Source organism: Eretmochelys imbricata, chromosome 9 (genome assembly GCF_965152235.1).
Source record: "Eretmochelys imbricata isolate rEreImb1 chromosome 9, rEreImb1.hap1, whole genome shotgun sequence".
Classification (NCBI taxonomy): Eukaryota; Metazoa; Chordata; order Testudines; family Cheloniidae; genus Eretmochelys; species Eretmochelys imbricata.
Window position 1 is genome coordinate 27,421,326 of NC_135580.1, and position 25,879 is coordinate 27,447,204.

The 25,879-nt window shown below is 43.8% G+C and overlaps 1 protein-coding gene across 1 annotated transcript in view; it reads right to left on the reverse strand.

Annotated features, from left to right (window-relative positions):
• MED12L (mediator complex subunit 12L) overlaps positions 1-25,879 on the reverse strand; it is a 326,616-nt gene that overhangs the window by 271,251 nt on the left and 29,486 nt on the right. Inside the window, exons 5-6 of the mRNA XM_077826177.1 lie at positions 5,914-6,083; positions 157-267 (exon numbers count right to left, since the gene is read on the reverse strand). Of these exons, the coding sequence (XP_077682303.1) occupies positions 157-267; positions 5,914-6,083 (281 nt within the window). The remainder of the gene's footprint in view (positions 1-156; positions 268-5,913; positions 6,084-25,879) is intronic.

Here is a 25,879-nt window from a genome sequence, read left to right on the forward strand (position 1 = left end):
GGAAAAAGATTTCACTACTTTTTATAGGTAGAACATTAGTACATAAGCAATTTTTACAAATATACTGAAGAGCACCAAATAAAAAAATGTTACCAGGGATATTTTAAAATATAATTGTTTTCAAAAATAACTATAGCTTTAAACCATGCTCTGTACCTGCAACATTAGCGGTAACAAGAGTTTAAGAAGTTCATCGTCAGCAGGTCTGATTTTTTCCAGAACATCCAGTATCCATGTCAAATACTCATGTCTTTCAAGCATTCCCTCCTGAAAGAATTTTTTTTTAAATTGCATCAAAATTAATTGGAAGCAGCACACAAGAAGCTTTATAATTTTGTTACAAATGCTCCTTTATCATGCCACTTGGTTCTGATCTCCTGACTCAAATCAAAATGATTTTAAGACTTGATGATAAGACCCTACAACTCTCAAAGATTTTTTAAAAATTAACCTAGAAAGAAAAATATGCAAGAACTAATGCTACTGAAAGAGCCCAGTAGATGAAGAAGCAACCATGAACTGGAATGGACTATGCACACAGTTCAAATTCACCAGACTGTCTGAACCCTATCCCCTTGACAGATTCACTATCATGACCCCTGGCAGCTCTAAGCCTGACCCCTGGCACCACAGAGACTTGTTTCTGTCTTAGTTCCCCCTTCTCAGACCTTCAGCTTGGCAGGGAGTACACACTCTCTATGCACAGCCTCCCGCTACCTTAATTGATTTACCCCACAACAGAATTCCTTTTTACTGTTATTTTTAATAATCAGACTAGAAAGAGGTGCTTAGTGGCAGGCTAGGCAAGTTGAGTGCACAGTGGACCATGCAGGAGGAGAGCAAGGCTGATCATCCAGGAGGGGAACTCCACAAAGTACATTCTCATGGAGCAGAAAACCGATTCAACACCAATTTGTTGTTCTTGGTTTTTGAGGTCTGATGGTGTAGTCTAGTATCTGCAAATGGGAAATTAAGAAACCCTCAAATGCCGAGATTGGATCCCTGCATGTGACCTGGCTTTAGGCCCATACTAATTGTACAATGGTTAGTCTATACAATAGCTATTTTCTAGTCACATCTTTTTTTAAACTTCTTATAAACCAAAATTACTTTAACTTACAACAACACAGATAGAAAGAAACAGTTACTTACTTTACAATAACAGGTTATTTGAGATGTGTTGTCCATATATATTCCACGGTTGGTGCAAATGCGCCCAATGCACCTGAGTTCAGATTCTTTTGGCCAGTAGTATGTGTTGGTGTGCAATGGTTACACACTGAGTGTCCTCGTGCATTGAGCATAGGCATAAAGAGCAGGATGGCCTCAATTATCTCTCAGTTCTTTCCCCCAATACAGAATCCAGGTGTTATCAGACTCTGTAGTATCAGGGAAGAAGGGCGGGTCATGGGACATGCATGGACAACACATCTCAAAGAAACAGTTACTGTAGGGTAAGTAACAATATTTTCTTTGAATACTTGTTCATGCATATTCCACGGCTAGCGACTCACAAGCAGCAGCCTAGATTATTGGAGGTGAGTGCTACCAGTCAACCTAAACAATGGCTACAGGTAGGCCATTGGCCTCAAGGATACTAAAGCCCCTCCTATAATTTTCATTCTTTGACTTGGAGTTAGTATTGATTTTTCTTGGTTTACTTGTAGATCTTAGGGTTGCCAGATGTCTGGTTTTGGACCGGAACACCCGGTCGAAAATGGACCCTGGTGGCTCCAGTCAGCACCGCTGACCTTGCCGGCCCGTTAAAAGTCCAGTCAGCAGTGCAGCAGGGCAAAGGCAGTCTCCCTATCTGCCTTGGCTCCACACAGCTCCTGGAAGCAAGAGCATGTCCCCCCTCCAGCTCCTAGGTGTAGGGGCAGCTGCAGCCAATGGGAGCTATGGAGGTAGCGCCTGCAGACAGGGCAGCGCACAGAGCTGCCTGGCTGCACCTCCGTGTAGGAGCGGAGGGGGGACATGTCGTTGCCTCTGGGAGTTTCCTCAGGTAAGTGCCACCCGGAGCCTGTACCCCTGACCCCCTCCCATGCCCGAACCCCCTGCCTAAACCCTGATCCCCCCACCCGCCCTCAGAATCCCCCCTCCCACCTTTCTATACTCCCACTCATCCCCAGCCCCACCCCAGAGCCTGCACCCCCAGCACAGAGCCCTCACCCACCCCCGCACTCCATCCCTCTGCCCCAGCCCTGATCCCCTTCCCACATTCTGAACCCCTCGTTCCCAACCCAGAGCATCCTCCTACACTCCAAACTCCTCATCCCCAGCCCCACCCTAGAGCCCTCAGCCCCAGCCAGAGCCCTAACCCCCTCCTGCACCCTAACCCCCTGAGCCAGCCCAGTGAAAATGAGCAAGTGAGAGAGGGTGGTGAGAGTGAGCATCAGAGGGAAGGGAGATGGAGTGAGTGGGGGTGGGGCCTCAGAATGGGCAGGGCCTCAGAGGAGGGACGGGATAGTGGCAGGGCAAGGGTGTCCGCTTTTGTGTGAGTAGAAAGTTGGCAGCCCTAGTAGATGGTATCAAGTGGAGTACTCCAGGAGTCAGTCCTGGGGCCAGTTTTGTTCAACATCTTTATTAATGATCTGGATGATGGGACAGATTGCACCCTCAGCAAGTTCGCAGATGACACTAAGATGGATATGCTGGAGGGTAGGGATAGGGTCCAGAGTGACCTAGACAAATTGGAGAATTGGGCCAAAAGAAATCTGATGAGGTTAAACAAGGCCAAGTGCAGAGTCCTGCACTTAGGAAGGAAGAATCCCATGCACCACTACAGGCTGCGGACTGACTGGCTAAGCGGCAGTTCTGCAGAAAAGGACCTGGGGATTACAGCAGATGAGAAGCTGGATATGAGTCAGCAGTGTGCCCTTGTTTCCAAGAAGGCTAATGGTATATTGGGCTGCATTAATTAGCAGAAGCATTGTCAGCAGATCAAGGGAAGTGATTATTCCCCTCTATTCGGCACTGGTGAGGCCACATCGGGAGTACTGTGTCCAGTTTTGGGCCCACCACTACAGAAAGGATGTGGACGAATTGGAGAGATTCCAGCGGAGGGCAACGAAAATTATCAGGGGGTTGGGGCACATGACTTACGAGGTGAGGCTGAGGGAACTGGGCTTGTTTAGTCTGCAGAAGAGGAGAGTGAGGGGGGATTCCAAAGAGGATGGAGCTTGGATGTTCTCAGTGGTACCAGATGACAGAACAAGGAGTAATGGTCTCAAGTTGCAGTGGGGGAAGTCTAGGTTGGATATTAGGAAACACTGTTTCACTAGGAGGGTGGTGAAGCACTGGAATGGGTTACCTAGGGAGGTGGTGGAATCTCCATTCTTAGAGCTTTTTAAGGCCCGGCTTGACAAAGCCCTGGCTGGGATGATTTAGTTGGTGTTGGTCCTGCTTTGAACAGGGGGTTGAACTAGATGACCTCCTAAAGTCTCTTCCAACCCTAATCTTCTATGATTCTATGATCTAAGGGATGAAAAGTTGCAGTCTGTAGTATGGAGCATGAAACCTGTCAATGCAACTTTTGCAAATGAGCAAGTCAACTAAACACAGATAAAAATGAACTTGTTTCCTGAGGTAAGCCCCCACTATTGCCAGGCATTTTCTGAATACCCATCATGCTGTCAATCGGCAGAATGGGAGAACACTGTCCTGGTAGTGAGAACTGCCCACTTGTCATCTCAGATACCTTCTCCAGGCAGGGTGAATCACTATATGGAAATAAGCGTCTTGGAAGTGAAAGCTATGAACAGTCGTGTGGATCTAGAGTTGGAATCACCAAAATTACAGTTACCAACCTGAACTTGTACCTGAAGGGGTTCATTTGTCCCAGGTCCTGGAAAAGGTTCCAGCCCTCTTCCTTTCTGGGATTCAGAAAGTAATAAGGGTAAAAGCCCTCCCCATGCTCTTGAGGTACTTCTGCCACTGTTCTGAGATATGGCAGTGACTGCACCTCCTGGTGTAGCATGCTGTCCTGAAAAGGGGCCCTGAAAAGGGATAGGTGGGGATTGGGGCTGCACAGTAAGCAACAAAGCTCAGACACTGCAAATCTGACTTGCAGCCACAGGCAGTGAGAAAGCACTGAGAAGCAGCTGGGGTCACTCCTCCCTCATGCCCTTGGTTGGAGGTACAAGGACACTCAGGCCACAGGCACAGCCCCCAACAGACACTGCTGGCCAAAAGAACCCAAACTCAAGTGCACTGGGTGCATGCGTACCAAGAATGGAATATGTATGGACAAGCACTGGAATCAAATACATGCTGAAAATGCATTTATGGAGGGCACAGGGTCTAATGGGCTGAGCAAGTGACTAATCAATTAAGGGCTCAGAGAATCTCGAGCTTTAACCCTGTTCAAGCCACTGTCCAACACATGGTACCTGACCTCTTTATGCTTCATTCATACAATTTGGTCAGAAAACTAGGCTTATGGAAGAAGCACCCTCTGCTCCCACACACACATACACACACACACAACCTCAAGTTACAGTTGAGCTGAATTACACTATCCTATAATGAACAAATAGCTCTTTCATTACCAAATATGAAGCTACAAGTTTGCTATCAGCAGGTTGCACCTGAATTAACATTAATTTGCTCATTATTTGTTTCAGTGACTGAAAATGGGAAGTTTGATAATAATGTGCATTTCTTTCTAAATTAAAAGGTTTAAATCCACTTCATGCAAAATTAATCAGTGGTAAGACAAGAAAGTTGCAGCTTTGTCAAAGTGACAATAACTGTGCGTACACCAGAGTCATGGGAAAGGAGACCCAAGTTTTCAAAACGGAATTCTATTTTGGATGCCTCCATTTTTGGTGTACAGCCTCAGAGACCTAGCAGTACATGATCCTCAGCAATACTGAGCACCCACAACCCCAGCAAAAGAACCACAGAATCTCTGAAAAATCAGGCCCTAGATCAGCGTTTCTCAAATGCAGCCACCAGGGGCTTTTCTTGAGGCCACACCTCCTGGACTGTGATGGGGTTGGGAGGGTGACAAAATAGTGGCCCCCTCCACCTCCCTGTTGCTCCTGAATGCTCCGCTTTGGTGTTGGTTGCTGGGGCCACCAGCAGCAGTTGGGCTCTATCCCCTCTGGAGACTGCTGGGGCACAATGCAGGAGCAGCAGGGAGTTGGTGAGTTCCCCCGCCTTCCTAGGGGCGGTGGGGCTCAGGCTTTGGGCTTCAGCCCTTGGGTGATGGACTGGTAGGCTCCGGCAGCAGGGCTTTGGGCTCCAGCGGTGCAGCAGCAGACCCCAGGCTCTGGCTGCGGTTCTTCAGGCTCCAGCCACCCACTGCCACCCCCATCCCTCAACCCACCAACCCTCATTGCCCCAGCTCCTGCTACCTTCCCCGACCCTCCATCCAGGCCTTCATTTGTCCCCAGGCTTGCCAGGACTGACTAAGTCTGCTGCGAAAAGTAATACTTGTATGTTTGTTAATATTACTTTTCACAACAGACTTACTCACTAGCAATAAATAAATTACAATGAGTTAGACATGTATATGTGCATATTTATTTGTTTTTCCTAAAGCTAATTAAGTATTCTAGGGAAAAATGAGAGAGCGGCCACTAACCCTTGCTGGTGGCCACACTCTGAGGCCACCAAAAAATTTGTCCTTAGAACCCCTGCCCTAGATGTCCTAAACCAGGCACCCAAAATTAAAAACCAGTTGAAAGTTTGTCCCTAAATCTGAATGCATTTAACCTCATAGATCTAATACAGAGAAAACTTAAAACAATATCATACCTAGCAAATTTTAACAAAACGTGCACAAATTGTAAGCTGCTAACTGCAAATTACGAAAGAGCAGGCAAAGTGCCAAATTACTTCTAAGTGCATTTTAAAATTGGACCCTACCTAATACAGTCATCCCCAAAAAGGCACTTTTTACAAGGTTACCTGAAACAGATAAAATGCCAACTTTTCATTATATTCCCACTGCTTCAGGGCTTGTTCCACCTCTTGAGGCATAGCTACCGAGCCATTCCCTTGGTTTGAGGATACATGATAAAATTCTGCAATCTTTGCCAGCTGCTCTCGAAGGTATCTGGTTGAGATCTGAGTCCATTCTATGAAATAAGTTTACAGTTAAAAATTGACTTATTTTTCTTTTCATGTGATGACATATTTGATTCTTCATAGTAAAAATACAACTTTTCAATTACCTCTACAGTCAAAATACCTTTTCATAACATTAAGCAGCAATTGTATAACATGACTCTGAACTAAGAGGTTGTGTGTGTGCGCATCTCCTGTGCTTTGTTTTCAAAGTGTACACACCAGGAATGTGTCCACCTGTATTTTAAAACTTACAAATACCAGCTATGCCTTTAGGGAATCACCCATCTGCTCCATCAAGGCTCAATATTCAATCACAAAGCAACCTTGCATAGAAGTGTAGGAATATACTACAATTAATTATTTCGATATGGAGTCTTACTTTTTCCCCGCAAAGAATTATAACAAATAAAACAAAAACAGGATTTTACACAAGCCAGAATGATTGGAAATAAAAAAAAACGTTCTTCTTATAATGCTTTGAAATTGATCTATAACAACTCTGATTTCACTTTTTCTCCAGAACGTAACCTTCTTAGAGCAGTTTATTAGATCAACAGACTGGCCACTGCAGTATCAAACGCATCAAGACAAGACTGCTTTGACGGTTCTCAAGTCAGACTGACAAAGACGCAATCACAGATTTGAGTCATCTTGCACTGCCTGTCACATAGTCATGACATTAACAGCAAGCAGTAGTGCTTCTCTTAGCCTCATCCAACCAGTGAGTCTACAATGCAGGATGCTTTAGTGGGGGCAGGAAGAATTAGTACATCAAATTACATCAAAACCATAGGGGCAGAAATTCACCCACATGGTCACCTTTGGCAACCTCAAAGCATAAGAAGGTCAACTTCAATTCATTCTGTATCTCAGAGAGCTAGTGACACATTGCTTATGCCACTTGTCAGAACTGCCAATAAAACTCTAGATCTTACATTTATTTAAAAGGCCTCTATCCAAAACCTTAAATCAAAATGAACCAACAGCCTCGGGGCACCCAGTCCTTGCAGTCTCCTTTCACTGTACCCCTACAAACCGCCCTTGGTCTCTTGGTGCACAACCACTTGAGAACCAAAGGTTTCCCCAGGCACAATTCTCACTATCTCAAAAAGATTCCCCTTAAGGGAATCATGACTACCTAAAGATGCATTGTCTGTCCTTAGCTCCGACCCCTAGGGGTAACAGCTGCCTTACAACGCGAGTCTTGCAAGGTGCTCGGAGAAAGGGAAAAATAACCCATAGACCAATCCAGTCTGCTGCCGGAGAAGATTGTCGTGTAACTCTGAAAATGGCCACAACTCCACCTGACCATAGAATCATAGAATATCAGGGCTGGAAGGGACCTCAGGTGGCCATCTAGTCCAATCCCCTGCTCAAAGCAGGGCCAATCCCCAACTAAATCATCCTAGCCAGGGCTTTGTCAAGCCTGACCATAAACTTCTAAGGAAGGAGATTCCACCACCTCCCTAGGTAACGCATTCCAGTGTTTCAGCACCCTCCTAGTGAAAAAGTTTTTCCTACTATCCAACCTAAACCTCCCCCACTGCATACGTGAAAGAATCTTTTGGCACTTTCTTACATACAACCCTACTACCTGGGCCTACCTCTGATAGGATGTTCTCTGACCAGATGGTCAGAGCCAACAGTGACTGAGCTAAGGGATGGCTGTGCTGAACTTCAAAACTGACTTCAGCAGAAGCTACAGCAAGTGTCAGCCCACTTGAGTCCACACACAAGAAAGAGCAATACACAATAAATAATATTGCGTTCCTCCTTTATACACAGGACGAGACGGATATTAAAACCTTGAGCCATCACCAACTTCAGTGAATACACTTAAAAGTTCACCCTCAAGTAGCTTAAGTCACGAAATACAGGTTTGATTATACAAAAGCCTTTAGGATTAAAAAAAATATATCAATTCTTTACTTGTACAATGTATTCTGCAATATTTTTATAGGATCAGATGTGTGTTAGTGCTCTACACAGAGGTTTGAATGCAATTTCCATGACCTGATCAGTCTCCTTCAGACCCCCAAATAAAGTAAACGTCCTTTTACAAAACCAAGCAGGAAGGAGAATTTCCAGTTTCACAGTACTGAATGGGCAGGAAGCTACTGAATTGGGGAAAGGTGGGGGGGCAGTATAAGGCAGGCAGCCCACTCCCTGGGAGATCTTTCCCAAAGATTTGTAGGCGATAAGAAGCAGAGGTAGAAGAGCTTCTTGCCACACCCTGTAGTCAGGGGAGTGGTCAAGCCCCAGTGGCAAACTCAGTATTCCAAGCAAACTTTTGGGGTTTGACCCAAACCCTCCAGTTTTAGCCCACTGGAATTTTGCTAACTAAAAGGGTGAGTTTCCCATTACTTTAAATCTCAGCACTTTTGGCTACTCAAAATATGACTCAGATGATTTCTACTACTACTATTTTTTTTCCTTTTTGTGGTATGTCCAACTGCCCTGCTGAGTTTACCAAAACAGCTTCTTCTATTAACTGTACCTTTTCTTGCTTCAGAAAATAGCCATTATTTCTAACCTTACAGCTGATAGCTATGGAGAACAATTTCTCCACCTAATCTTTGTAGCGCTCCTTTTAAAAGGTTATGCCTCAGATTTCTACCCGAACATGACCTCTTTTTTCCTCCTTTGAAATGCAGATACCTCAACATATCTGAATATGAATTTAAATGCCTATTTTGAGGCACTCCAAATTGAACATTTGGCCCTAAATCTTTCCTTCTAGCTCATTACACCCAAAACCTTGGGTCTTCCTGTTGGCAGTTGCTCGTCTGAACTCCTAACATTTTCACTGAAGTCATGTAAGCCATTTGTTGAACCTTACATTAATATTTGTAAAGTCTTCTGATGTCTTGCCTTTCAAAAACCAAACACCCCTCTCATCTTGCAGATTCGGTCTTTTTTCTGACTTGCACACATCACAGGACACAATTAAGCATTTATCATCTGTGCACATGAAGAGGATTTCTGTGAATACAAACTACCACCGACATCACAAGCTTTGATCTTGCCATACACAGAACAGTGCTAATCGAAGTTAATTAATCCACTACCATTTACCTCATTGAGTGTTTCGTTCTGAAGTTTAGAGTGAAGTGAACAATGTAGTAAAAGGCTATGTGAAGTTTTGCAATAATGACGTGATTGCTGCGTTTCTGTCATTCTTATTCAGATAATCACAGAAATATGGACCCAGTATGAGAGCAATACACAAAATATGGTGGAACTTTTCTTAAAATTAGTACAAATGCAGGAGTGGGTGGTAGCAGGGTCTACATGGACAGTTGATACGTGCATGCTAATGTGCTTTAGATTCACATCGCAGCTTGCTGCACACTAACTTGTCTAGACAAACCTTAAATTAACGAGGGGTGATAATTTAGCTGAAGGATTACCTACCTTAGAATTCTTCTTTTCCATCCTCTTAACAGTACAGCTGAATTTACTAGGGATATTTTTTTAATATCCCACAAGAGACAAATATGTTACAGAGTTATGTTTAACCAGCATGCAGCATATTTGAGAATACTGTAGCACATTCTTCTATGAACACATAAAAGCATTGCTTTGACAGTCTAAACCTGTTTACTATCAGAGCTACAGGGACTCCCCATATGAAAGGCTACAGTTTTCATTGTGGCCTGTGCAATATTTGCTCCTCAGGCTTTACGCTAGCTTGCTCATCTTTGAATCTTTTTTCCCTGAATTTCTTCTACCATCAACGTCTACTGAAAGGGTTTTCTCTCCAAAGCTAGTGGCTTGGTACAAAAACGTGGAGTAATTTTCAGGCTTAAACCAACTATATAGAAATGTTTAGTAAATATTTGCTTCAAAACACTCACTCAATTTTCTAAAAACTGTTGCAAATCCACCATTTCACACTTCTTTTCAATGTCACACCATGAAAGGATAATTTTCCCAAGGCAATTTATTACCAGTACCTCAGTGCCACTGAGTTAGAAACCATGGAGAATGAATGATTTTCATTACTTAAGGCACAGACCTGAAACATTTTGAAGACTGCCAAAAACTAATCAGTGATGTACTGTATAATTATTCTCAGAAAGCTCTAAATAACCTTTGCAAAATAGCAGACTTGCATGCATAATGTAACCTTTAGCACCCATTTGGCACATTCAAAATGAAATCTGTGTTGGAGCTCTAATATAATAGTGAAACAAAAACTACGTGCATCAACCTTAGGACAGTCCTGTTATCTCGTTTCATTCAGATAACCATGTGCCTCCTCCAGCTATCATCATGGAACTGACCAAAGACAGAACTGAAACCAGAAGTATCCACCCACCTATTTTTCCCTCTGTGGTACCAATGTCTCTCCCTTTCCAGGAAGCAGAACAACATTTTCTTCACAAATACTGCCTCAGCTGGTGTAAACTGAAGCTATGCCACAAGTTACACCAACTGAGGACCTGAACCATTGATTTTGCTCAGAAGACTCAACGTATTTATTTTTCTTTTTTTTTTTTTAGAAAGTCAAGATAGTTTGAGAGAATTCTTTGGTTTAAATGCAGCATTACCAATATTCATTCCAGGCTGAGAAGATATGCCTTTGGTACTCAAACCTAATCCAGTGTCATTTTATATCTCCCTGGGATAGCATGATGTGGTGTCTCAACAAAGATCATGAGCAGAGCTAATCGCCGTGATTAGGGAAGCAATAAACTTACTTCTAGCGGTTAATACTGTAACTCCTCCTACGGACTATCCCTAAATCTGTTTGGAGTAGAGGTAAGAGGATAAAGGTGGTCAGAGACTGGAATAGCAAGGTGGAATAGTAAAAGCAGGAGATAGGAGACAGGTGAGTAAGTGCCTAGGACACTATGTTCTATAAAAACTTATAACAGGTTGCAGAAGGAGAGAAGAGAGTGTGTGACAGGAAAGGAATAGAAAAAAAAAAGCAGAAGAGAAGCAAGGCAGCACTGGTCACAGGGTTGAGGGACAGGTCCTAGAGACTCTTCTTCCCCAAAGGTTTCTACATTGGAGAGACCTTGGGAGGGGGAAGGAAAAGATGCACAGAGCCCACAGTGCCACCCTCAGTCTCTTTCCCTTCCCTCGGAAGCCTGCCTGCTCCATCTCCCCCATCCATGACTGCTGGACCTCATCAGGAGTTGACACTGCCTTCTGCCTCCCTGCTGCTGTGATATAAGCGACTGTCACAGGAGGAAGAAGAGAAAAAGAAGGTGATGTGAACTCACGTGAGATGAACTCAGCAGCCCAGCCACCCACCAGAAGCTGCATTAAAACACACACATTACTGAGAAGTGGGGGGTGGGGGAATCCTCATCCAGGGATCCTCTTCTATCACTTCTACTGGGTAAGAAGAGGATCCTACTGCAAACACCCCACCATCTCCCCAATCCTTTTCCCTACAGGGAGGAGAAAGAGGGCCTGCTTCGGCAAGCCCTAACCCTACACTCCATGGCCTGGGGAAAGGCAGCAGAGAACCCGCTGCTACACTCACACACAGCAGCTGGAAGGGTCATGAGGGGTTGGAAAGACCCTGTTGCAATGCGTACCCCACCCCTAATGCTTGGGGCGAAAGAGAAGAGATTCTGCCACACAAAAAGTGATAAGGGTGAAACAGGGAGTTAGAGTTAGATAAGTAAGGTGGTCATTCCCCCAAAAAGTTGCAGATCTGCTTCACTGATATGGAGATGAGCTTCTCCTGTAGAGAAAAGGGCAAAAAGCAGCAGCAGAGAGGGAAGGGAGAAAAAAAGGCAGACATTTATCCGCCAAAGAGCACTTTTTGTCAGTCACAGACAAGAGGCATGGACCCCAGACCAACCAAATCAAATATCAGGAGGGGGCTTCACTGCCTGACGTAAGGAAACAAGAACAGAACATGGAGGCATGAACCTAATTCAATGTTTTTGGCCTTTTTCCAGTCACTGGTGATGGGACACAGTCCCATTTCAACAGAGTTCTGAAATGCACTCCAGCAATCATTACATATTACAGAGTATCTGGGACCAAACCTGAACACTGGGTCCAAACACACACAGACATTGGAGAATGCCTGATCTAAGCCTCATGGCACAGACCCATCTCTACCATTTATTACTCTATCTTGGAAAATCCATCTTCAACAGTGTTGCAAAAACTTGCTTCAAGCTGCAATTGTGTCATCCTTAGATTGCAAGATATGCAAGGCCAGACCTGGACAGAAGTTTGATGGGGGTGTGCTAAGGAAAACCCAGGACAACACAACTCATTCATTTTGCCAGTTCAGTAAGAGACCTTTATCTGTTTGTGACAGTACTAAATCAATACTCTTGCAAGACAGCACTGTGCCAAAGATCCCATCTTTTGGATGAGATGCAAACTGGGTCCTAACTGCCAAATGCACAACTAAACTAGGTTTCAGAGTAGCAGCCGTGTTAGTCTGAATCCGCAAAAAGAAAAGGAGTACTTGTGGCATCTTAGAGACTAACAAATTTATTTGAGCATAAGCATTCGTGAGCTACAGCTCACTCCATCAGATGCATTCAGTGGGGGGGGGGAAAAATGCATCCGATGAAGTGAGCTGTAGCTCACGAATGCTTATGCTCAAATAAATTTGTTAGTTAGTCTCTAAGGTGCCACAAGTACTCCTTTTCTTTCAACTAAACTAGGTTAATTTAACTTTGTTTCATTTGCTTTCATTAAAGCCACTCTACTAAATACACGGATTATTACACTGTAAACATTGCTTTTTCACCTTCTGAATCTATACCTTTTTCGTGACATTCTAGTTCCTCAGTGTCTCGCCTATTGCTCTCACCTGTTTTCATATTTAGACTCCTGAACAAGGATTATTAATTTAACACAACACTGTTTTCTGCCACTGGAGCTCAAGTTTATTGCTTTGGGAGTTTGCTGCTACTAATATGCAGTTAACATACAGACACAGTAACGGGTGCAATAGTATTATATAGTCATACATTATCCAATCCTAAACTAACCTTACGACACTGTCACACAATTTAAAAAAAAATTGTTCAGATTTAAAGATGGCTTTTTTCAGGCTGCCATAATTCATTTTGTGAAAAAGCCAAACTGCCACTGGCTGCAAAAACCTCTTAAAGTCCTGACAAAGAAACATTCTCCAAAAATCCAGATGTGACAGTGGAAAGAATAGAAGGTTAGCAGGGATGAGGACAGAGTTAAGTCTGCTTGGATAACTTAGTTTTCCTATTTTCTAATGTTGGTAGTTTCTCTAACTTTATCTTTGGAGTTTGGTTAAAGTCTGTGCGTCTCACAGAACGTGAGATCCTCTTAAGGGACTGTTTTCCCCCCTTTAATACCTGCAATATGATGAAGTTTTCATCTAGAACTAGTAGTGCTGTAACTATTTGCCATTTCTACTGTACTCTGTATCTCAAATCACAGCACAAACATTAAGCAATCTTCACAACCCCCCTACCACATATGATAGAAAGAACTCCTAATTTCTTTCTTCTTAGGCACTACTTTCTCTCCTTTCTTTTTCCATTGCGACTGACCACCCTTTCTTTCAGCCAAGCTCACAATCTCTTATTTTCAGTTCCTCTCCATTCCTATTCCCCAATATCCAAGCAGTTACCAAATCCTACTCACTTTTCCAGTATCTCCAAATTTCCACTCTAGTGCCTACGGCTAAAGTGCTTGTCCACGCATTGATTATCCTCCTGAATACTTCAAGCATCATCTTTCTGCCCTCCGCCATTCCTGTATTGCTCTCCTCCACTCCATTTAGAATGCAACTACTAAAATAAACATTCCCCTGCCACTTGGACAATGTCAGCTCACCCTGAATCCCTCCACAGACCTCCTCTCATCTACCCCCACCCAAATTCAACTGCCCGGCTTGCCTTCTAGTCCTGCTCAAACTTCCTCTGCCTGGCTGTTCTTAGTTATCACCATCACCTTTACTCATAAATCCTACTTCACTTCTCCCCACATCTCCTCTCATCTTCATGCTTTCTCCCTTGCTGACCCCACAGCCTATTCCCAGTATGCCAGGCATCTCGCTCCTTTCAAACCCAGTCCATGACAGTACAAATGTCATCGCCACATTAAATTAAAATATATATATGCTCGAATAATCCCTCTCCTGGGATTTCTAGCATGTTTCATTTGTCTTTTTCAGATTGTAAATTTTTCAGGCAGGGACCACATTTTATGCTGTGTTGCATGCACTCTGGGCACTTCAATAATGAAGTAATAGTATCTTTACCCATGTTTTACAGGTGGGGAAAGTGTCACGGGGGATTAAATGACTTTACAAGGTCATCCAGACAGTAAGTGAAAGAGCTACAATCAGAACTCAAAAATTCCTATCCTCTCACCCCATGCTTAGCGTCTACACTGAGGCATATGTATCCTGTCCTTCCAATCTTTCTGTACCTTTAACTGAACTGTGCAGCCTCTGTAGATGCCATATGGGCCTAACTCCTTGTCCAGCAGCTTGAAAGTACACTTCCTTGCCTAGAGCCAGATTTGCTTTTCTTACAGCACGAAACATGCAAAGTTTTGAAAAAACTCCTTTTTAATCTAATGATATCTAACTAATGATTCGGAATTTTAAGAGTGCCCTCTCTTTTTTCTTTTAATTAAAAGGGATTTTCTATTCACTTTCAAGGAACTAACATCCCACTGTGCACAGGAGGGGAGGACAGGGGATCCTACACAAAAATACTTGGTACTTATAACAAGTCAGTTCAAGTTTGCAGTTTTTTTGCAAATATGATTTGATTTTATTTTGTTTGGTGTGTTCTCATGTTACTTTGCTGTTTTGCTTGTTTGTGTTTCCCAGTTCAATTGTACATTCAGCATGTGTCATATCCTGTGACACAATCCTTTCTAATGACAGAAACAGCCAAGTAACAGTCATTACAAAAATAAATCCTACAGCTCGTATGTCATTTCAGGGAAACAACTCACATGATTTAAGGGCTGCATGACTGAGCCCATGTTTTGCACTTTTCTTGCTGGACTTATTTGAATGACAAAAGCACCACTTTCTCTTTCGCATTTCCAGAACGCTCTATGCACACTACAGATTACTTTGTGGAGTATCATACAAGAAGCTGGAAGAAAAAGCGGCCTTGGAATAACTTCAGTGGATGAGTCAGGCCACGTCTACACTGGCAAGTTTCTGCGCAGTAAAGCAGCTTTCTGCGTTGTAACTCCCGAGGTGTACACACTGCCAAGCCACTTAATGCACAGAAACTGCACAGTTGTAGCACTGGAAAAAAAAAACCCACTCCGCCGAGAGGCGTAGTTTTCTGCACTGGGGCTAGAGTGCTGCAGTACCAGTGTAGACACCCTGGTCGATTACAGCGCTGCGACTGGCCTCCAGGTGTCCCACAATACCTATTCTCACCTCTCTGGTCATCAGTTTGAACTCTACTGCCCTGCCCTCAGGTGACCAACTGTCAGCCCCACCCCATACATTCCTTTGCAAATTTGAAAGTCCCCTTCCTGTTCGCTCGTTGATGCGTACAGTGGTCTCAGCGCATCTTTCCAGATGGCCATGCCTGCTCCACGCACCAGGCGATCCCCCACTTGGAGCAATGCCAAGCTGCTGGACCTCATCGGCATTTGGGGAGAGGAGCCGTCCAGTCCGAGCTGTGCTCCAGCCATAGGAATTATGATACCTATAGACAGGTTTCACGATGCATGACAGAAAGGGGCCATGACCGGGACACACTGCAGTGCAGGGTCAAAGTGAAGGAGCTGCGGAACACCTACCACAAGGCATGGAGGCAAACTGCCACTCCAGTGCTGTGCCCACGAGCTGCCGGTTCTACAAAGAGCTGGACGCGATACTTGGCAGCGACCCCTCCTCCACTGTGAAGGCCCCTGTGGATACTTCGCTGGAGAGGAGGCCCCTGGTAAGTGGATCTGATTTGGGGAATTGATGAAGCAAGTTGTTGGGGACAGGAGGGTTGCAGGAAGCAGACTTGTCTCCCACCGCTTGCCTAGTCTGAGTGGCGGAACAGACTGTTGATAGATTTCCGTCTCTTCATGGGAATCTCCCTCAGAGATCTCCAGGAAACTCTCATGGAGATACTGGGCAATCTGCTGCCACAGGCTCCTCGGCAGAGCTGCTTTGTTTCTTGCCCCATTAACAATAACTTTCCTGCGCCACCTTGCGGTGACTGGGGGGGGGTGAGGAGAAATGGACCATTGCTGCACACAGGCTAGCCGCATAGGCACCAGGGCGGAAGCTGCAGGCTTGGAGAAGACCATCCCTTGATTCCCTGCTCACCCTCAGCAGCAAGATATCTTCCAAAATGATCACGTCCTGTGGAAAGTGTGGGGACAGGATTGATTATCAGGCCCCCGCTACAGTACTGGCTCTACCCGAGTGCCACGTGCCCAGTGTCTAGTAGGGTCCGGGAACAGCAATCTACCTGCCCCTGAGGCTACTCACCATTTTGGGGCTCTTGTGGCTCGTGAGTGCTTGCCTGGGATCAGCCAGTTATTGACAGGTGTGAGAGTACTGGCTGTGTTTTAAAGCACTGAATCACTGTTGTCTGTGTTGCAAACAATACTGCTTCTGTAAAATGTTGCAATTGAACTTCACAGAGATGACCTTGGGAGCACAGCCTCCCTTATCAGCAACAGAATGGCTGTGGAGAATTAGAAAGCGTCCAAGAAGAACTAAAGAGGACTTTCTGCGTGAGGTTACGATGCACTTGGCCGCCGAGAAACAGGAATTGAAGGAGCAGTGAGACAGCGAGAAGAGGGACCGAAACAAGAAGGCAGTACACCAGAAAGAAGCCACAGAGCAGCTCCTAACAGTTATGGAGCACCAAGTGGACACGCTCCAGGTGATACTAGTTCTTCAAACAGAGCAGCTCCGCACCTGCTCTCCCCTGCAGCCTCTGTCACAAAACTCTTTCCCATGTGCCTCCCCGGACACCGCCAACACACTCTTATTAACATCCTGGCTCCACTCTCTACCCGCAGCATTCCACTCCTCCCCCCTCACAGTCCAACAATGTGGACTCCCACTACCTGCTGCACTCAACACCCATCCCTCTGCAGTTTGGCCCTGCTGAAGTACCAGGTGCATTGTACTCCAAAGGAGAAGGTTGGGTATGATCCCTGGACATACTCAAAGCTGTAGCTGTCCCAGGATGACGACTCCTCTTGAGAACTTCCCTCCCTCCATACCCCCTTCCCCTCCCTGCTGATGAATTCTTTCATTTGACTTTCCTCCAGTTGTTGTCTTTTAATAAAAGAGTTGTGTTTGTTTGAAAGCAATCTTTATTCTATTAAGTGAAAGCGAAAAAGAGCACTGCAAAGCAACATACAATAATGTTAAGGCCCCTTCTTGCATCATGTGCACCAATCACCTCCTAGCATTACAAGCACTGCAATCTCGAGCATAGCAACAAAAATTAATGGCTTTCAGCTTCAAATTGCTGCCTCAAGGCATCCCTGATCCTTATGGCCCCACGCTGTGCCCCTCTATTAGCCCTGGTCCCTGGCTGTTCAAACTCAGCCTCCAGGTGCTGAGCCTCTGCAGTCCAGCCCTGAGTGAAGCTTTCACCCTTCCCTTTACAAGTATTATGGAGTATACAGCACGCGGCTATAAGCATAGGAATATTGTCATCAGCCATGTCCAGCTTCCCATAGAGGCAGCGCCAGCGAGTTTTTAAACTGACAAATGCATATTCCAGTCATTCTGCACTTGCTCAGCCTGTTGTTGAACTGCTCCTCGCTGTTGTCAAGTTGCCCCATGTATGGCTTCATAAGCCATGGCATTAAGAGGTAGGCGGGGTCTCCCAGGATCACAATGAGCATTTCGACTTTCCCTACAGTGATCTTCTGGTCCAGGAAGAAAGTCCCTGCTTGCAGCTTCTTGAACAGGCCAGTGTTCCAGAAGATGCATGCATCATGCACCTTTCAGGACCAGCCTGCAGTAATGTCTGTGAAACGCCCACCGTGATCCACAAGCACCTGGAGAACCATTGAGAAATCCCATTGCGATTAAGGTACTCAGTGGCTAGGTGGTCTGGTGCCAGAATTGGAATATGCATGTCATCTATCACCACTCTGCAGTCAGGGAAGCCCATTTGTGCAAAGCCGTCCACAATGTCACGTACATTGCCCAGAGTCACAGTTTTTCGGAACAGGATGCGATTAATGGCCCTGCATACTTCCATCAACATAACTCCAACAGTCAACTTTCCCACTCCAAAATGGTTCGTGACCAATTGGTAGCAGGCTGGAGTAGCCAGCTTCCACAGTGCTATTACCACGCGCTTCTCCAGTGACAAGGCAGCTCTCATTCTCGTGTCCTTGCACCACAGGGCTGGGGCGAACTCATCACACAGTCCCATGAATGTGGCTTTCCTCATGTGAAAGTTCTGCAGCCACTGCTCATCATCCCAGATGTGCATCACGATTTGATCCCACCACTCAGTGCTTGTTTCCCAAGCCCAAAAGCAGCATTCCACTATGGTCAGCGCCCCCATGAACGCCACAAGCAATCTCGTGTCGTAGCTACTACACGTGGTGAGATCAATGTTGCACTCCTCTTGCCTTTGTAGTTTAAGGAATAACTCCACTGCCACTTGTGACATGTTGGTCAATGTGAGCAGCATACTGGTCAGCAGTTTGGGATCCATTCCTGCAGCCCGAAAGAGGCAGGGCACGCAGCACACAAACCGTTGAAAGATGGCGCCAAATGTGGACAGAAGGACAGGGAGTGATGGGATGCAAAGCAATGCATCACGGGGCATTGGGACAGGACCCAGGATGCCCCGCGACTCCCTCCACCTTTTAGAGGCAAAAGAGAAAGAGGTGCTCTGTGGGATAGCTGCCCAGACTGCACCGCTCTGAATAGCGCTGCAAGTGCCACAAACGTGAACATGCTATTGCACAGGCAGCTCTCAGTGTGAACACACAACAGCAATTTTCCTTCTGCTCTCTCTGAGCAGTGCTGTAACTGCCAGCGCTGTAACTTTGCAAGTGTAGATATGCCCTTAGTGTTGGCCCATATTATGGCCTGACCACAGTCCCAGACAGAATAAGCTACAAGATTTGGTGGGACAGATCAAGGCGTATCTATCTACAGTGCAAAATAATCTCTCCGACACCCCACATCCAGAAAACACTCTTCACGGGTGTGGCACATGAGCTGTTTCAGATTTGGAAAAAATTGCAGATGAACAATTGCATCCTGCTTGGCTGCCTCTTTCTCCCCATGTCCTAGATCTAATGCAACATGTTACCAGCATCCAAGTAAACAAAAAAAAATAGTTTAATTCTTTCAACAGAAAGAAAAACAAGCTGAAAGAGAAAGTTCTGTATGCTATTGAAAAGAGCAGATATATATAAAATTGAGAAGCACTGACAAATAGGGCAGCAAATAGGCTGCCAAAATTCAAGTATACTCCTTAAAAGACCTGATTAGGGTTCCCAAATATCTTTCTGGGGTTTGTTTGTTTTCTTTGGAGGGACAATCCACCAGCAAATGTTCTCAGTGGTTCTTGCAGAAATGGGTTTTGCCCTAGGTTCCCTACAGAGCTAGACAGTTAGACTCCCTGCACTTACGATATCCCTTGCTGCGGCTGGATCCAGTGGTGTCTGTGCTGGTTCCAAGATGCACCACCTCTCCTCCTTGCTACACCCTGCTCTCTCCTCCAGCCACTTCTCCATTGAATTAAGCTGGTTGCCATGTTTTACGTTAAGAGGCACAATATGGGATGTTCTATAAATATACTGCTATGCAAATTCAATTAGCCAGTGGAAAGAAAAAGCAGCCAAATTAGGTTTATAAACAGCAAAGCTGGGCCCTAAAGGAAGCAAGTAGGAACAGCCAGCAGCACCTAAACCCTTAGGCAGGAGTGAGTGTGGTAGCCTCCAAGAAAACACAGTGGTTGAGGAAAACAGATTTCCCATTATGTTATTTGCATCATCAGCCTGCCTATCCCAGCTGTCAAAATCCTATCAGGTCCCAATCTTCCCCAACAGTGACAGATCTAGGATTTGCATTTTAAAAATGCTAGCCCAAAGGGAAATAACTGGACAGATTATGCCTGCTTTGTGCCTTTTTTCCTGGTAGAAGGCAGACTTAAATCTGGCTAGTTGTGGATCCCTCCAGTGCAAGAGGCTCTCTAGATAAAGCCATCCCAGCCCTTGAAAGAGAGGGCTCAGACACAGTTTCCATATGCCCTAATGATGTTCAGACACCAGAACAGCCCCTTGGCAGCTAGCATAAGAACATAAGAATGGCCATACGGCTCAGATCAATGGTCCATCTAATCCAGTATCCTGTCTCTGACAGGGGCCAGGGCCAGTTGCTTCAAAGGGAATGAACAGAAGAGGGCACTTTCAAGTGATCCATTTCCTGTCATCCAGTCCCTGCTTCTGGACATTGAAAGTTTAGCGACACTTGGCACATGGGGTTATGTCCCTGACCATCTTGTCTAACAGCCATTGATGGACGTATCCACCATGAACTTATCTAATTTTTTGGAACCAGTTATACTTTTGGCCTTCACAACATCCCATAGCAATAAGATCTATAGGTTGACTACGTGTTGTGCGACTCTACTTCCTTTTTTTTGTTTTAAACCTGCTGCCTATTAATGTTATCAGGTGCCTCTAGTTCTTGTGTTCCACAAAGGGATAAACAACATCACCCTTTTCATGGCCTTCCACACCATTCACGATTTTATAGACCTCTATCATATCCCCCCGTTAGTCATCTCTTTCCTAAGCTGAACAGTCCCAGTCTTTTTGATCTTTCCTCATATGGAAGCTGTTCCATCCTCCTCATCATCTTTGTTGCCCTTCTCTGCACCTTTTCTAATTCTAATAGATGTTTTTTGAGACTGGACGACCAGAACTGCACGCAGTATTCAAAGTGTGGGTGTACCATGCATTTATATAGCGACATTCTGATATTTTCTGTCTTATCATATATCCCTTTACCAATGGCTCCAAATATTCTGTTCACCTTTTTGACTGCCGCTGTACATTGACCAGACGTTTTCAGAGAACTATCCAGGATACCACTGAAGAGAGAGATCTTGGAGTGAACAGCTAATTTAGATATCATCCATTTGTACATAGAACTGGGATTATTTTTTCCAAGGTTCATTACCTTGCACTTAACACCAAATTTCCATCTGCCATTTTGCTGCCCCAGTCACCCAGTTTAGTGACATCCCTTTGTAACTCTTCAGTCAGCTTTGGACTTAAATGATCTTAACAGTGAAGAGAGAGTTATGAATATGCTGAACATCACTGGTCCCAGTACAGATCCTTTGGGGACCCTGCTATTTCTCTCTCTCCATTGTGAAAATTTACCATTTATTCCTACCCTTTGACCAATTACTGATCCATGAGAGGACCTTCCCTATTATCCCATGACTCTTTACTTTGCTTAAGAGCATATGGGTGAGGAACCTTGTCAAAGACTTTCTGAAAGTACAAGCACACTATGTTAGCACAGGATCTAATGGGTATGGGGATCTCACCCATATCCTTTGCACACAAGACCAATGCAAAGAATTAATGTAGCTTCTCCGCAACGGTCTTGCCTTCTCGGAACACTGATTCAGTACCTCGATCGTCCAGTGGCCCCGTTTGGCAGGCTTCTTGCTCTGATGTACTTTAAAAAAAAAATGCTATTTGCGTGTCTTTTGCTAGTTGCTCTTCAAATTCTTTCTTGGCCTGCCTTATATTTTACACTTGACTTGCCAGAGTTTATGCCTCCTTCTATTTGCATCATTAGTAGTGGACTTCCAATTTTTAAAAGGATGACTTTTTATCTCTAACTGCCTCTTTACTGTTTAGCAAGAGTGGCATTTTTTGGTCCTCTTTCTGTTTTTTTATTTGGGATATATCTGGTTTGAGCCTCTATTATGGTGTTTTTAAATAGCCTCTGTACAGTTTGCAGGCATTTCACCCTTGTGACTGTTCCTTTTAATCTCCATTTAACTAGCCTCCTCATTTTTGTATAGTTCCCCTTTTTGAAGATAAATGCTACTGTGGTGGGTTTCTTTGGTATTTTTCCCCTACAATGACACAATTTTAATTACACTAGGGTCGCTATTACTGAGCGGTTCAGTTTTATCCATCTTTTGGACCAGATCTTGTGCTCCACTTAGGCCTAAGTCAAGAACTGCCTCTCCCCTTGTGAGTTCCAGGACTAGCTGCTCCAAGAAGCAATCATTTAAATGTGTCTAGAAATTTAATTTCTGCATCCCTTCCTGAGGTCATATATCCAGTCAATGTGAGAATAGTTGCAATCCCCCATTATTATTGCATTGTCTGCTTCTGTAGACTCTCTAATCTCCTTGAGCATTTCACAATCACTGTCACCATCCAGGCCAGTACTACTGCTACATTCTTATTGTTCAAGCATGGAATTTTTATCCATAGAGATTCTATGGTTCCATTATTTGACTCCATACTTTCCTTCACATATCCCCCACCACCAGGACCTACACTGTCATGCCTATATATTTTGTACCTTGATAGTACTGTGTTCCACGGAGTATCATCATTCTACCAAGTTTCCATGCCTATTATATCAATATCCTAATTTCATGCTAAGCACTCTAGTTCACCATCTTAGTATTTAGACTTCTAGCATTTGTACACATGAGCTTGTACAATTTTGTCAATATTTAGTTATTTGCCTTCATGTGTTATGTTTAAATGGGACTCTTTTATAGTTGACCGTTTCTCACTAGCTTCTATCCGTAGTTTACCAATTTCTTTCCTATCCTCTTTACTAGCATACAGAGTTTCCCCTTTAATAAATTCATCCCTAAATGATGTTTCCACCCAAACCTTGTTTAGAGCAGCCCTCAAGCTTCTCTAACCTACCCTGAAAATCCAGCTGATTCAGAACCAGCCCCAGGATTGGGGTTGGGGTTGTTGCACACTGCTCCTTTGCACCTACCATCCTCCAGCTGTGCTCAGAATATGGTAAACTGATAATCAGCCCCATTTCCAAAGACAGACATAAAATTAAGGTTCTCAGAGGAAAATGTGGACTTGCAGAATACTCTCGTTATAATTATTTTAAACTCAAATATTTATGATCCCTCAGTAGACTGTCCTCCAAAGACCCAATTTCTATCTAATAAGATATAAATGCAACCTGAAAACTCATCTTGCCAGTAAATCCACATTTACTTGTGCCTCACTGGCTGGCACAGTGGGTTAATGCACAAGCCTTTCATCTCTTGAGACACAAGACCAGCTCTTGTAGAGTCACAGATTACTTCTCTCAATGAGTTGTGATATGTACTGAGGGCAAGGATACATTTCTGTCCTGAACTTTTCTCAGAGCACACTTGTAGAAGACACCAAAACAACGTATGTGTGTGGTACAAAAGATTTATCAGCATCAGTTTAGCGTGGGTGTATTAGTAAGAGACTGCCAAAGCCAAGAGTGAGTTATACAGATTATCCCAAAAAAGCACTATTAAAACCTTTATCGCATATCAAAATGCCATATATTTGGTATATGCCACATGTTTTACAGAAAAAATCATTAATATTTCAGTTATAGGAAACAATTCTAGTTTTTATATTTCATATCCCTTTGCCTGGATGCTGTAGTAGCATGAGTAGAAGTAGGCAGACTAGAGTTTTTGTTCCTGTTCTAACACAAGTTAGCTGATTGCCAATTAACTAACAAGTTTTAAAATACTAATCTAGACACCCCTACCATTTGTCCGATGACACAAAAATTTGTAATTTACTTTAGGCCAAAACCTAGGGCAAAACCACAGATGTTAATATTTTAGATCAAACATTTTTGAGTGTCTAGATTATCATCCTCTGCACTGAATGACCCTGAGATCTGTGGGGGAAAAGAGAGTCTGTGATCATGTACGTAAAGACTGTATCGTAATGCATATGCACTAAAAGGCCAAATTAATGTTGCATGGTTAACCTCAGATCTGGCATTTCCTAACTTCTGAGTGCTGGATTTTGCAATCTTAATATTCTTTTAATGTATTTTATAATGCAATGTCCATTTCATAATCAAGTTGATTAGTTTATAATCAATTGACTCTTTTCTGTTAATGAATTTGCCATGAGCAGCAATGTTTCCAAAAAACAATGCTGTATACGCAGCACCCTCAGTTTGCCTCCTTCCTGGTTTGACTCTGAATCTGAAGCCCCAGGTTATGCAGGTTGGAAAATAAAGTAGCACACCTAGTATTACCAATGCTAGCACCATGCAGCACCACCACAGGTTTCTTTGGTTCTATCTACTACGGTTTTATAACTTCCAAAATACAAACACTTTCAGAGTTTTTGAAAAGTTGGGTCAGATACTTATTTCTGTACATCCCCATTAGAGGGCTAAGTTGTCTAAGATTTTTGCTAAAGAATGAAAAACATGCTTGTCTAGCTTAAAATGTGTTAATCAAAGCAAAGTTTAGGGGCTGAAAACCCACAAATAGTAACTGAAAAAATGTTTGCATGAAATATTAGCAAGATATGACAGCCTACAGGTGCTCATAGCAGGGACACAGAAGTGCTGTAATATGATGGTGAAAAACAAAGAGCTTTTGCTTTAACTTAATGGTTTACATTATAAATAAAGGGCAGGAGAAGGGAATCACTAATTTCAGGTACTGGAAGAGTTGTAAACATATTATTTCATCCCTAACAATCTGCAAACTCTCCAACTTCCAAACTGGCTAAATATTTTTTAGTTTTAGTCTCTTTGATGCTGGATTCCAAGGCACAGTTCTGAGCTGCCAATTTAAAGTGACATTTCACTTAAATCAGAAAGTCAGGGTTTACCAGGTACACTCAGCAGCAAAGGAGATGTACTTCAGCTACATTTAACAACTGTTTAAAAGTACATTCAGTATTAAACTTTAAATATTAAATTAAAAAATGCTTTCCTTAAACCGTGGAGGTTAACAACTTGACTTGGTATCCATCAAATCCTGTTTATCTGGTAAAAACTCTGTTCATATATTATCTCATCCAGACACCCATTTGGTACTTTTTGCCCACTTACAGTAGAACCTCAGAGTTATGAACATCTTGGGAATGGAGGTTGTTCGTCACTCTGAACAAAATGTTATGGTTGTTCTTTCAAAAGTTTACAACTGAACATTGGCTTAATACAGCTTTGAAACTTTACTATGCGGAAGAAAAATGCTGCTTTAAACCATCTTAATTTAAATGAAAGAAGCACTGAAACAGTTCCCTTACCTTGTCAAATCTTTGAGCTATAGCTCACGAAAGCTCATGCTCAAATAAATTGGTTAGTCTCTAAGGTGCCACAAGTACTCCTTTTCTTTTTGCGAATACGGACTAACACGGCTGTTACTCTGTTTCCTTTTTTTAGTAGTTTACAGTACTGTATCTTCTTTTTTTTCTTCTTCTTCTTAGAATCATAGAATGTCAGGGTTGGAAGGGACCTCAGGAGGTCATCTAGTCCAATCCCCTGCTCAAAGTAGGACCGATCCCCAACTAAATCATCCTAGTCAGGGCTTTGTCAAGCCTGACCTTAAAAATATCTAAGGAAGGAGATTCCACCACCTCCCTAAGTAACACATTCCAGTGTTTCGCCGCCCTCCTAATGAAAAACTTTTTCCTAATATCCAACCTAAACCTCCCCAACTGCAACTTGAGACCATTACTCCTTGTTCTGTCATCAGCTACCACTGAGAACAGTCTAGAGCCATCCTCTTTGGAACCCCCTCTCAGGTAGTTGAAAGCAGCCATCAAATCCCCCGTCATTCTTCTCTTCCGCAGACTAAACAAGCCCAGTTCCCTCAGCCTCTCCTCATAAGTCATG